The 13,052-nt window shown below is 40.2% G+C and overlaps 1 protein-coding gene across 1 annotated transcript; it reads right to left on the reverse strand.

Moving 5' to 3' along the window:
* Nucleotides 1-2,702: 2,702 nt before the first annotated feature.
* Nucleotides 2,703-6,958, reverse strand: gdf10b (growth differentiation factor 10b). The gene is made up of 3 exons (XM_085415242.1): nucleotides 6,489-6,958; nucleotides 4,270-5,180; nucleotides 2,703-4,056 (listed from the first exon to the last, which is right to left on the reverse strand). Exons 1-3 carry the CDS (start codon nucleotides 6,742-6,744, stop codon nucleotides 3,865-3,867), a joined length of 1,359 nt encoding a protein of 452 aa, XP_085271368.1. The 5' UTR covers nucleotides 6,745-6,958; the 3' UTR covers nucleotides 2,703-3,864.
* Nucleotides 6,959-13,052: the final 6,094 nt, after the last annotated feature.

Genomic DNA, 13,052 nt, shown 5'->3' on the forward strand with positions numbered 1-13,052 from the left:
TAAACAGGGGGACTTGTGTCAACTAAAATAGTAGCTTGGCCATGCTTATCACTGCAGCCGATGCCTTCTTTAAAGCTTTGTTATCATTAGAGGGGTGTCTGCTAATGAAGACACTGTAAACAGTTGACAGGGATAATGAAGGGGGTGCTGGAAATTGCGAGGTTACTGAAAAACAGACATTTATAAAATTACTTTCCCCAACTCGGATGTGGCTTCATAACGAAACCAGCCAAAAGAAAAAGAAAAGAAAGAAAAAGTGATAAAATGTCAGCTTGAAGGCGTAACAGCCTTGCTTGTTAAAATCTGTAGCTAGATTAGCATTGTAGCTCTCGTGGTTTCAGTGCTGTGGTCAAAATGTCAAGAAATTTCTAATTAGACAGCAGGATCCAACCAATCCTATCAGTGTGCATATTTCACATTTCACATCTCTGGCATCAGTTTTCTAGCCCATTGCTCAAACACTACTTGTTTTTGCAAATGCAAAAGTTCTTTACAATGACCTAATAATCCCATTATTTACAACCATTATACTCATGTTAAACTTTTGCTAGTCCCACAGAGTCCACTGAGGATACACATTTTGGTGATTAAGTTATGTACAGGCAACACAATGGAGAGCATAACATCCTATTCACAGGGGGATGATGAAATTAACATAATATACACGAAAAGCCAAAGAATTTGGATTGATGTTTCTTTTTAAACATATAGATATTAATAATCACTGTATGTGTGATTGTGTTTGTTTCATTCAGATTGTCCCAACATTAAGGAGGTGATAGAGTATGTAGACATATATGCTACAATCATATTTATACTGATAAAATATTAATAATATAATCTGTGTTTGATTTCAAAATGTATTTATGTTGAGTTTCTTGTCTCAATGGAAACTCTTCCATAAAATGAAAGAAACTAACAATGAGATGTGACCCTATGTGAAGGTTTGGAGCAATTTAATAGCAGTAATGCATTACTGTAAAAGTACAGATAATACAAAAATAAAATAAGAGATTGCATATCAGGCAAGTTCTATATGTTGTGGACTAATCTTAAAAAAGTGTGTGACTCTATCTCTTGTTGTGCACTTCTTCTGTGCGAAGAAGAACCAGACGCAAAGCAGCATATGGAAGAATGTTGACGAACTGGTTGAGCCCAAACCACAAGCCAGTGAGTCTGGGGACGTTGGCTTACATCCGACCTATAGTGGAATTTCTTTCTTCTTCTTCTTCTTCTCAATTATTCAGTCTCTTATTACTTGGTTCACACTGGGTTTCATAAAATGGTTTCGCTGTGGCCCTTTCATGGTCTAAAGAGGTCTGCTCTATGGAGTCCATCAGTGATGAAAGACGAGGAGCAAATGTACTGGCATGGGTACAGCAAACAGTGTAGGCACGCAGAAGGAAAACAAACACGATGAGAAAACTTTAATATGATCTAAACTTGTGAAAAGAAAAGAGAAATAATAAAAATGTTTTAGGGTAGTGAGGACTTGATCATGTGTCATACCAGCAATATGTTTTGGCCCAAGCTTTGTTTTCAAGGCATTTGTCAGTATGCTGCATGTTTGTTCCAGATTCTTTTCTCATCAGGTAGCAAATCAGTCTCCAACCTGAATAAAAACATTTTTAGGCAATAAAAACAGTTAGATCAAAGACCTTAATAGTCTCCATGAGGTCTACGTTTGTTTCTGTTATGTGGTGATATTCTCTGTAGCTTCATACAAGCGACTCCTGCCCTGTGACAGCTACTCTGAATCTTCAAAACATACATTACATTAACAATTTGAAGTTTAAGTCGTCACTGGTGATGAGCCTAATCGTAACACTATGCTATCAAAAAGTGCTTTTAAAAAAAAAAAATTTTCTCCCAATTATTGGCAATTAGGGGATAAAATAAAATAAAATGTATTTTTAAATACTTTTTTCTTGTCTCCAGACAGCAGGGTTGGGATTTGGAGCTGGGATTGTGGTTATCATCAATAGTGACTCACATATCACATCGATTTATATAAAGTACCAAACAAAAACAAAACTTTTTTTTAATCAAATGTATTTACAGGTCATGTAGACTAGCATTCATAACTAAAAAGCACTAACCTGCCACTATTTAAAAAAACGCAAAAACCTGTAACCTGCCAGAGGGTCTGCAGATGGACATTAGCCAAGGCTATAATCTGGCATATTTACATATGTTAAAATGTTCATTAATATGTATTGTCCCTCTTTCTAAATAAATTAAATAAAATTAAATAAAATCAGTAAACCTACAGATCAGACCTAATGTCCCAATTTGCTGAATAAAACATCAGCAAAGTTGGAAATTAAAGGAAAAGTTCACAAAAGTGTCTGAGGTCAGCACAAATACCCTTTGGCACTGGTTCTTTAAGTGTCTGGAAATCTACTGGAGACATGGAAACCATGACCTCAAAATATATTTCCTCATTTGATGATGTTAGTAGTGTTGAGAGCATATTCATCCAAAGTCTGTAGTAGGTTTTAAACTGGACTGACATCTGCTGATTATTAAGGTATATGATTCAAGCATTATCATCCTCAGGAAATAAGTATTTATAAAATGAAGGTGAACAATTTTGCACTTCCTCTAAAGTGGAATTTAAATGTTTTCCCTCCATCTTTATATATGAAATTTAATGTTACATGACAAGAGGTACAGTGTGTATAAAGTACTGCATGTTATGGTTAGGTATACATACTTTAATACATAAAAACCTACGTTAACAAGTGTTTTTGACAGTATGTACAATTCAGTTTATTTTTACACCAAGCATACACCAAGTCTGTGGTCTATTAAAGCACACATCAGCACATCCCATTAATATTTGATTACAGTTTAGCAATATCTCCTTTAGTTACTGTGGAAATCTACTTTCATTACTGTACACATTAAAAACTGTACATGTCTTTATGGATAAATAATGTTTTAGTGTTTAAAGGAAGTGGTGAATAAACACAGGAAGTACAGAAAGTCATCCAAGTTTGACATCCTTTCAACTGAACAAAATGCACAGCAGGTGGCAGCAGTGCATTGGTTATGTGTGATTGGTGAACGGGCTTAACCCTGCTTTCAATGCATTAACAGTCACCATATGGCAAAATACACTCATTATATACAAGATATAAACAAATAGTTGCTGAGATATAGTTTGAAGAAGATATGACCTCTCATGCATGATAAAGGGCTAAACTCACTAAGTACCACTTAATGTTCGTGTGTAATGATTTCCATGACAAATGCTGAGTAACAGAGAATATGAATATGCTGCCATGTAGCATCTGTGTCCAAAGTTCTTCTTATCAGTTTGACCACAGTTCAGAACATTTGATTAGCCTTTTTTGAGCTCTTTTGAGGAGTCTGAGCAGATTCCCAAACCAAGTCCAGTTAAGTCTGAGTCCAAGGTGATGGTAAAACAACATCCTTCTAAAAACTGAAACAGAGAAAAAACTTGATAAACTGCTCCAAATAAATAAATAAAAAAGCTTTTTAAGGATCAGTGGGAACTTGATCTACTTGCAGGAACTTGTAGATTAAAAGTAATACAAACACGTGTTTCTTTAAGGGCACCCAAGCATTTTCAGAAAATAAACTTGGATGAAAGGCATCTATGAACACTGTTAGACAAGCAGAAAAATACTTAAGGCAATGTCCAATCCTGGCAGACACGAAACAAGGCCATGATCTCGGAAGAAAATTCTGTATGTATCAGTTATTCTCACTGTTTCTCTCTACAACTGTTCTTCCATCTGACACGAGCTTCCTGTTAGGCGCTGAAGCTACACTTTCTTTGTATTCATTGTCTCCTATCTTCATTGATCACAGTTTCCAGCGGCTCATGCAGTGGCCCTACCGGCAGGCGCATGTATCCACAGACATGTTTGGGTAAACCTTTAGCACCATGTTCCTGCTTGGATCCAGGTAAAGGACGCTGAGGGGGCTCATTTTGTCTGGAACACAACATGGCTCAGGCACACCAGGGACAATTCCCACAGCTCTGACAATGCTCTGGATAGTGGCGTGATTGGAAGGACGTGCCACCTGAGGAAGTAAGGAGTTGTAAAGGACTGATTATTAGTAAAATAACAAGAGAACTTTCCTAACCCTTAAAATAAAGTTAAAGTCATGTTTTTATAATAGTTTTAATAGTTTTTCTACTTGTGGATTTGGTAAAATAATGAAGTATTCTACTGACTGAATTAAAAAAAATCAGCTAATGGTTGGAGTGACAATAAGAAGGTTTTCATGTCTTACTTTAGGTATGGGGAATCCACAGGTCCCGGCGCAGTAGTAGGCATCAAAAGCCTTTGGTGCCAACACCCACTCGCTCCAGCCGATGTCTGCAAAGTCTACCCTGAGGTAGCGCCTGGAGCAAACCCTGGGCTCACTCCACTGTCTCCTCCTGGCCTTCTTCATCGTCCTCTCATCAAAGCTCAGCACTTGTGGCTTGCTCAGGCCCTCGCTGCTTACCAGGCCATGCTTTCTTCCCGTTTTGACCACAGTTTTTGCTTTTGCTGGGAAATATGTGCTCTGCCACAGTTCGTGGTTCTTCAGGTTATTGAAGTGCGCCTCCGGTATGTCGTTGGTTTGGATCTGTAGATGAAGCTCCCTCCGAATCCTCGAGGCTGACGTTGAGGCGGATGAGTCATCCCCTGCTGGAAAAGGCCCATACCTCTGTAGTGACATGGCCACGCTGTTTGGTTCATCTATAGCTCGATCGTCGGCATACACCAAGATATACGGCAGGTTGGCTGGTGAGAGGCGTTCTTGGCCATGAGGGCTCCTCTGCTGTACCCGAGCCCCCCCAAATCCCATATCAAACTCCACCATGACCACAAGCTCTTTGACATCTCTGGCATGTTTCAGCACTGCAGTTATGTCCTGCGTTTGCCAAGAGCTTTTCTTGAAAGAAGACAGAGTTACGTTTCCCAGAGGCGTCAGAAAAGCCGAGTTTAGGGACGACCCATAGAAGAGGAGCCGCGAATGAGCAGGATCGGGATGCTGGATGCCTCCAGACGGGTGGCGAGGCGTTCGGAAACGCCACGCCGGTCTCTGGTGGTGGCGGGGCCTCTTGTAGAGGAAGTGAAAAGAGGCAGAGAGGATGAGCTCGGCGTTTTGGATTGAGGACAGGTTGAACTGGAACATGTCTCTGCCCTGTGAGACTCCTGGGGAATATGAAAAGGAATCAGGAGACAAATGAAAAGCTTGGCAAGAAAAAGTTCTTCAGGTTACAAAATGTCTGAGAGAAAAACATTTTCATCCCGCGCACAGTGCTTTTTATGATCCGAATACAGGAAATACACACATAAACAGTGATGTGATGAGCTCAGCTATACAGATCTTTTGCTGAACAGATGCTACAGCCCTGAGGGAGCACCTCTCTCTGAAATGAACAATAAAGACGAGTGAAGTGATCGCACTGCTGCCTTGACCCTTTCCCCTTCTCTTTATCATGTCACGCTGGCACGTTTGATTCAACTCAGTAACAATGTCAATATATCACTCGCAAAATGTTGCTCAACACATCTGATGGACATAAGCAGCAGCACCAGCAGCATGGAAAACATTAAGCACGGCACGGTTAAATGCCTGCCTTGTGCATGACCAAAAAACCTCACCCTCGAAAGCTACACTATTGAAGTTCAAATCTTGTCTCCTGCACTTCCACCGCAGCCTGAAAGACAAACATTGGGTCGGACCAGCAGGTCTATCATTGACATATGGAAATGCTTATAGCAGAAAGAGCTCCTCTGAGGCTTTATGCGGTGTCTGAGTGTGATAATGGGCTCTTGTCTGACACCTAGGCTGTTACAGCTACTGGGGAAACAACAGTGTTTGAGACATAAAGTTTTCTCAGTTCAGTAAATCACAGCATAGACAGAGGTGAAGACGTTTGGCACAAAGGGAATCGAGGTCTGCTGGGCGATTGACAAAACACCTGTGCTGAGGATGCTAAGGATAAAGAAATGAAAAGTTAAAATTTGAAAGATTAAAAGTAATTCAGATCTTTTAGTCTCTTATCTTATCTACTAAAGTTTAATTTGGACATTTTTTTCCTCCTGTATTTTTTTTAAGTTAATATTTGGTGAAACAAAAATGAAATTAACCGTACAGTGAGAGAACTGCACTTTTATAAAGATAAATACATACATGTTGGTATCCAGATCCACACATTATTAGTTTTGTTGCTTCTGTAATTTCCCCCCTTTTTTGCAAATCGACCAATTGCATTAATACGCTGACTTAGTGTTCGACTACAGTAATTATGATATCAGCAACAACAAACCTGCTTCAATTTGTGCTAAAACATTTTAACATGTTTACCAAATAATTAACGTCATCCAATAAAAATGTATAACTGAATATTTACTTTGTAGTTTTACACATGCAAATCTTGTTAAACAAAACCACGCGCGGCTCTGCTCTGACATATTTATCGGTGAATTTAAACAAATATAGGTGTTGTCACTCACTCGGAAGAGCTTTAAAACTTCTCACGGTGTTTCCTTCCTTCTGGCTCTGCGGCTCTTTACTGTATTTCTCGTACACTTTGAACATGTTGATGGTGACCATGTCCCGGTTCGCGCTTTCTTGCGCAAAGACGCGCTGCTCTGCAGAGACTTCGGCACCTTGACGCACGGCTCTTTCCAGACCTTCAGATTGAAAGTAACTCCAGCTGGACTCCAGGACCGCCAGTAAACACAGGGTGTAAAAAATCCGGTTCTCCATCGTAGCTGATATGGAAGCAGATTCTATTAAAATTATCTTCAATCAATAAAAAATTTTATTTGTCTATTTTTAATAATTAATTAATTTTTAGTTGTTGTTTTTTTTTTTTTTTGTAAAAATCTCTTTCTGGTCCTGCCAGTTTGCTGCCCACCCAGACTTCAAATCAATGCCCAGGTTATCCGTGTCAGATCCGAACTCCACGGTTCATGGTCTACAGCTGTTTCTACAATGGGAGGAAATCCGCGCAGACGCTGCTGCTGCAGGATGACAGATGGTGACGCCTCAGAGCGCGCAGCCAACGAGAGCCATGCAGCCCATTATGTGAAGTGCTCATGAGCACTGACAGGCTTCACAATCCAAAACTTCTTAAGACAGTGACCTCTGACAGAAAATGCATCAACACTAAGGACTACATGCTGAACACCATTCTGCGCTATCACTGAGAGTTTTATGAGGGCGTTTAAAAAATAATTATGATGGAGTATAATAATAATTTTGTTTTATCATGCTGCACTGGAAGACTACTTTGAAAATCCAACTAAAACTCATCCATCCATCAATTTTCTTTACCACTTAACCAAATCAGGAACCTATCCCACCTGTGACAGGGCAAAAGGTGATGCACACCCTGGACGAATTACCAGTATACTGCAGGTCTACACCTTTTGTGGTGTCACCATTAGGACTGGTTAAGCCTTTAAAATGTAAATAAAACATATACATGTTGTTACTGTGACATCAGACAGATTTCTCAAGTTCTGATGCTTTAACTTGAAAAAAACAACTGACATCATCAGCCTCAATCTGACTGACAAACCGAAGAAAGCAAAATACCCCCATCAAACAATAGTTTACAAAAATGATCATCATGCTGTATTAAGTGGGACTTAGAACTAGTGATCAAAACTATAAACTCATCAGGAAAATGTTTACTGTGGTCATAAATAAACCGAGAAGCAGGGATGTTTTGTCAGAGATTTAAATAAACCTGGACTTTTTCTGCAATTAGAGGTCTGGTGGTCATTAGCGAGAATGCAGCTTTAAGGCACTTCCTTCAGCTGTATTGCGCAGACCGTGAATACATGTCCATGTTTTCATCTGCACTCTACAGTCAAGCCAAACGCACACTGATCCTGGCTTACAAGTCATCCCAACATATTCATATATCGTCCATGTCACTCTTTAAACATTGCCCATTATTACAATTCAATAATGACCATGTAATTAACTTCTGTACTCTAACTATCTGCAAGCCATCACCCATTTTGCAAGCAGTTTATACTCAAACAAAGGAGAGGCAATAAAAGATGCTGCAACAACACCTTCTTCATTTCTCCTTCCCTTTGAAGTTTGCCTGAAGGAATTTCTTGGATGACTCCACCATTACAGCACAGAAAAGGTAAAAAGTCTTGAAAAGGGTCAAAACCCCAAGACCTCTTGGGATTTTTGCTTGCTTCAAACAACAACTGCTTGAGGCAGATGATCACCCCTCAAGACTGTGGATCTGCTGCAGATTTCTATCTGTCGAAAGGGAGAAGGTGCCAAGTGCTTTCACAAAGAGAGGTATTGGAGTTTTCCTGTTTAATACTGTAGGGACTCGACCTTACTATATAAAGTGCCCTAGAAGACTTGTGTTGGAGCTATCCTAGCAAAACTGCATTTTAAAACAACACTTGCACTGTTGCTAATATACTGCAGGTTGCTTGTTCAACCATGAAAAACACATATTTGAAACAACAATCTTGTAACACAGAATTAGATATTACTACTGTCTTAGTGTTTACCCACATAGCAAACAGGTCTGGCCCAGATCTGGTTTCAAGCCGGATCTGCTGGCTGACTTCTGGCATGATAAGACGTATGTCATCCAGATATGGGTCAGGCCTGGCATAAATGGCACTGTCTATGCAATGGCATGCCATATCTGGCCCGATTGTGGTTTGGTGTATGTGGCCCAGGCCCATAGAAAACAGGTCTTCCCTGCTGGCACTTTCTGACGGACTGGTGTCATGGCAGGGTGTATGTCAACCAGATGTGGGCCAGGTCTGGCAATGATGGCGCTATTTATGTTCCTATTTTTCTATTTTAGTTAGAAGACCCAAATGCCATTTGCAATACTATACTGCTGTGGTAGCCAACGTTTCAAATGCAGGTTTGACAGGTTTGTGAGTGTACACTTCCAAAACCTAGTAACGGTTTGCTCATCTTTGCCAGTGGGTGGCTGTAGCTCAGGAGGTAGAGCAGGTCACCTATTGATCAGAAGGTTAGTGGTTCGATCCCTGGATCCTCCAGTCACATTTGTCAAGAGTGTGTATGTAGTTAGGAAGCACTCAGTTAAGAGAAAGTTTTTGGTTGGGAGAATGTGGCATGTTGTATAGAGCACTTTGAGTAATCCGGGAGAGTAGAAAAGTGCTATATAAGAATTAGTCCATTCACTGTCTGAACAGAGTTTTGTCATGTAACTTTTGCACTGTTTTGCATGTTTTGGCACATGTTGTTATTGCATGGCTTGATTAAGGTACACATTAGGCTGACATCTGGGGCCAGCACAGGGCCAGCAGTGTGTCTACAACTGGGCCGTGGCTGCACACCACTTACACATGGCCCACATACTGCAAAGAATGATGGCCCTTCTGTGGCCCAGATCAGGTTTGCCAGAGGTAATCCACACATGGGCCAGCACAGGACCACTAGCGTGTCTGCAACTGGCCTTGTGTCTGGCCCATGTGTGGGCCACCTCTGGCAAACCAGGTCTGGGCCACCAAAGGGCCTTCATTCTTTGCGGTATGTGGCCATGTGTAAGCACATTGTGTGGGCCAGATCCAGGCCATACCAATTTTGCTATGTGGGTATATGTTCGCTTCAGCTGCAGTCAGTTAGCCCTGGGTGATCAGAAAAATGTTATTTTTATACCTCTGGAAGCTTTATTACTAAAGCTAGATCTTCCAAGCTTAGAAAAGCTGAACCATGATGAGTGTTCAGACAGGAGCTTCACTGACTGATGGCCGAGTCTCAAGGTGAAACACGTGTCATTTTGTTGCCTGACAGTTTCTTTTAGGCAGCGAGTAGCAGAAAAAAAGGAGAGCTGCTTTGTGTGTTTCTGCTGTAGCACAATGGTTTCCCTGTAAGAGACGTGCTCTCACCACCACGGGTCAGACATCCATTAAAATACCTCCTGCTGGTCCTTGAGAGGGATCACAAGGCACTCTTTGACACCACTGTGTCCTACATCAGAGATAAAGGACTCTGCTGGGACTGGGATCCCCTTCAGTAAAACAGTGGCGTGTTAAAAGGTCGTGCTGCTTCAAGGAAAGAGCCAGATAGTATCAGCCTCCTCCCAGAGAGTAATCAAAAGATGTTATCACTCAGCGTGGGGCAGTCTAATTGGTTATAATAGGGTTTGGAAAAGTAACATTGCTCTTGTGAGTCTTCTTTTTGTGGTGTTGTGGTTTTTGTGCCCCATTTCAAAGTAGGCATATGTGACTGTGAAAACGATCAGCACAGTTGTGTTTGTCCTCATCAGAAAAAAAAGGTAAAAACATTAATAATTTGACCAAACACTTATCAAAACCCTTAAGGTGAAATTTTTTTTTTTTTGCCTTGGCTGGATTACTATCTGCCCCCTCTGGGATTTGTAGCCCTGGTATTATCTGGAAGTTGTTACAGTGCCACAAAACTGATGAAGAAGCAGATCAGTTAAGATGAATGGGGGCACAAAGTGCATGCTGCTGATATTCGAGACCACCATTCACATTTAATCTGTTAGAAAGAAACAGCGGACCTGTGGTTTCTTTGAAAAATGACTACAGTCGTTTCTGACTTTTGGCCTCATAGTCTTGGTCGTTCAAGGGCTGTTTTCCATCAGGTGGTTTTTGGGTGGCCCCAACCTTTACGTGTTTTCTCACCGTGAGGTTGCCTGTTGAACTTCTTACAAGGCCATCTAAAGGTTTGCCTGAGGTTTGCTTTTTGGGGGATGTGATTGGTGGGAATAAATCCCTTTTTGCTAAAACTTGTCAGATGCTCCTGGCTGCTGCTTTTAACTTAGATTAATGAATAATATAAAATATAACCCATTTCCAAAAATGGAAAAGAGTTGGTTGGTTTTTGTTTTTTTAAGTTAATGGAACTTCATAATAACACTTTATTCTACAGCGGAAACTTTCCCTATTCTGATAACAATATATCTAGAAAATTCTTGCTTTAGGATAATGGTGTTTATTTATTTCATGCGTCATGATCATTGGCTCAGGGATCTGGTCGATAGTCATTTATCGTCCAATATTTTTTCACAAACTCCAGCAGTGTCATCAGTTTTCTTTCACCTGGCCAAAGAACCGACGAGTTTGCACCATGGACAGGCACCATCATTCACCTGCCCAAAATTCACTACTCCAGTCACTTGTCACTACCCCTCCTTCAGTGCTGATCAGATTTCAGTGAAACTTGCACACAATGATAACCTAATAATGGGTTTTCATATAAACCCTGCTCAGGGTCAGTGTCAGATGATTTCTTTTTGGTATAAATAATGTCTTAAACTCGGTTAAGGCTGCCCAAAAACAGGGCTGTGATATGATTTACATAAGATTGTCAATGTTGATACATTTTTCCTACACAAATGATAAAGAAAAAACTTCATAAAATACAAAATCATATAATACTTGAAATATCAATTGCCACATACTACAGAACATGCCTACAGCCTACAGAACAATTGATGACTATACACTAGAGAAGCACTAGGGGAAAAGTCTACAACCAGATGCAAGTGGTTTCTCGGGGTTTCTAGCAATTGCTGTAAAATTGATCGATAAAGCCCTGATCCCAGGCCAAGAGATCAGCAATTGACACTTTGATAACCGGTTGCTTGGGAAAAGTGTTCTGCATCTGCCAGGTTGTAAAGAGGTGTACAATGCTGCACCAGTAAACCTCCTTGCAATAGAGCAGATTTTATACAAGCACCAGTCCTTTTAGTTTATATGTGGAAACTCTTGTTTACCTTCAAAGTAAAAATTGTGCCTCACTGCTGGAACCAACACTTTTTAAGGCATAACTTTTACTTTGACGCAAATGTTCTCTGTTTCCTGTTTGCGTTGCACTTTTATCAAGTTTTACTACAGCTCGGAGATTAAAAGGCAACTGTTTGCAGAGTAGTTTGCATCTTCCATGCAAAATACGTGACTCTGGCAATTTAGTAGTGACCACATCAATCACTAGAAGCATTATCTTTGTGACCAATAGTGACAGCCATATGACATATTTTCCTTCCTTTCCTTTTATGGCCATGGTTTCTACGGGCGATGTACCCTGTGCATGACAAAAAAGCCTTCTTTCTTTCTGTACTACACATTTTATGTATTGTGAGCTGGATGAGCTACTACATAACTGATATTCTATTTAACTTTATGCTTTTGTCAACTCATGGTCCTTTCAGGTACAATAATACAAAGAGAGAAAACTCCACACTGTCATAGAAGCTCAGTAAATTGTGTTTAATACTCACCTGTGTTATTACAGAATCTTTCTCTATCTGCTGTCTTTCACGTCATGATTTGTGCCTTCTTACACTGAATACAAGGTGCTCATTGTGCTCCTCTTTTTATTTCTGGTGAACGCTGAACACAGAAAGTGAGTCATTTCTTCTGAGGAGAATTTACAGTTGATGTTTTGACAGTTTTTGACTATGAAACTTTAAGCTCTATATTGATGCCTGTGCACTGAGCCAGGACTGCTTCAGCACAGTCATTAGCCACATGTTTAAAGGTAATTTAAACCCCCGCCAGTATTTGAGACACCTCCAGCAAAGTCTGTAAGAACCCTCATTCAACACTTTACTGCCATAGGAGAATTAAGAAAATCTTAGAGAAGACATACCTCGTCATTTTCTGTATTTCAAACTGTTCTATCCAATGAGCATAAATTCTCAGTGATTATAAAGTCGCCTCGTTATTGTGGATTTGCTGCCAGACGTCAAAGGCCCAGTGTCCCACACACGCCATCCATATTAGCAGTAAGGCCGCTAATAATTAGGTGTTGAAGCAGAAATATTAAATGGGTTGACACTCTATATTCCACAAGGACTTATTTGTACTTGATATATGAATAAAGCAGTGGAATAAATGTCCAAAATGTAATTTCCATTCTTTGTAGTTGTGGTTTTGGCTAAACAGAGGAATAGCTTGAGTTTTTTAGGAAAAAGGCTAATTGGCTTTCTCACTAACAGTTATTTTAGAACACAGATCCTAGTTTAACATCGATAGAGTGGTTCCTTGAACATGCTTGTGTTTTTCAGGAACATGAATGAAAAC

This window comes from Rhamphochromis longiceps, linkage group LG8 (genome assembly GCF_057381845.1).
Source record: "Rhamphochromis longiceps isolate RC_006_pf linkage group LG8, R_longiceps_female_GT1.1, whole genome shotgun sequence".
Taxonomy (NCBI): domain Eukaryota; kingdom Metazoa; phylum Chordata; class Actinopteri; order Cichliformes; family Cichlidae; genus Rhamphochromis; species Rhamphochromis longiceps.

Coding starts and splice junctions, on each gene's coding strand:
- gdf10b (XM_085415242.1), bottom strand. CDS start 6,744: ATGGAGAACCGGATTTTTTACACCCTGTGTTTACTGGCGGTCCTGGAG. Junction 5,181..6,488: donor AAGTTTTAAAGCTCTTCCGA/GTGAGTGACAAC, acceptor CATATTCCCCAG/GAGTCTCACAGGGCAGAGAC. Junction 4,057..4,269: donor GTGGATTCCCCATACCTAAA/GTAAGACATGAA, acceptor TTACTTCCTCAG/GTGGCACGTCCTTCCAATCA.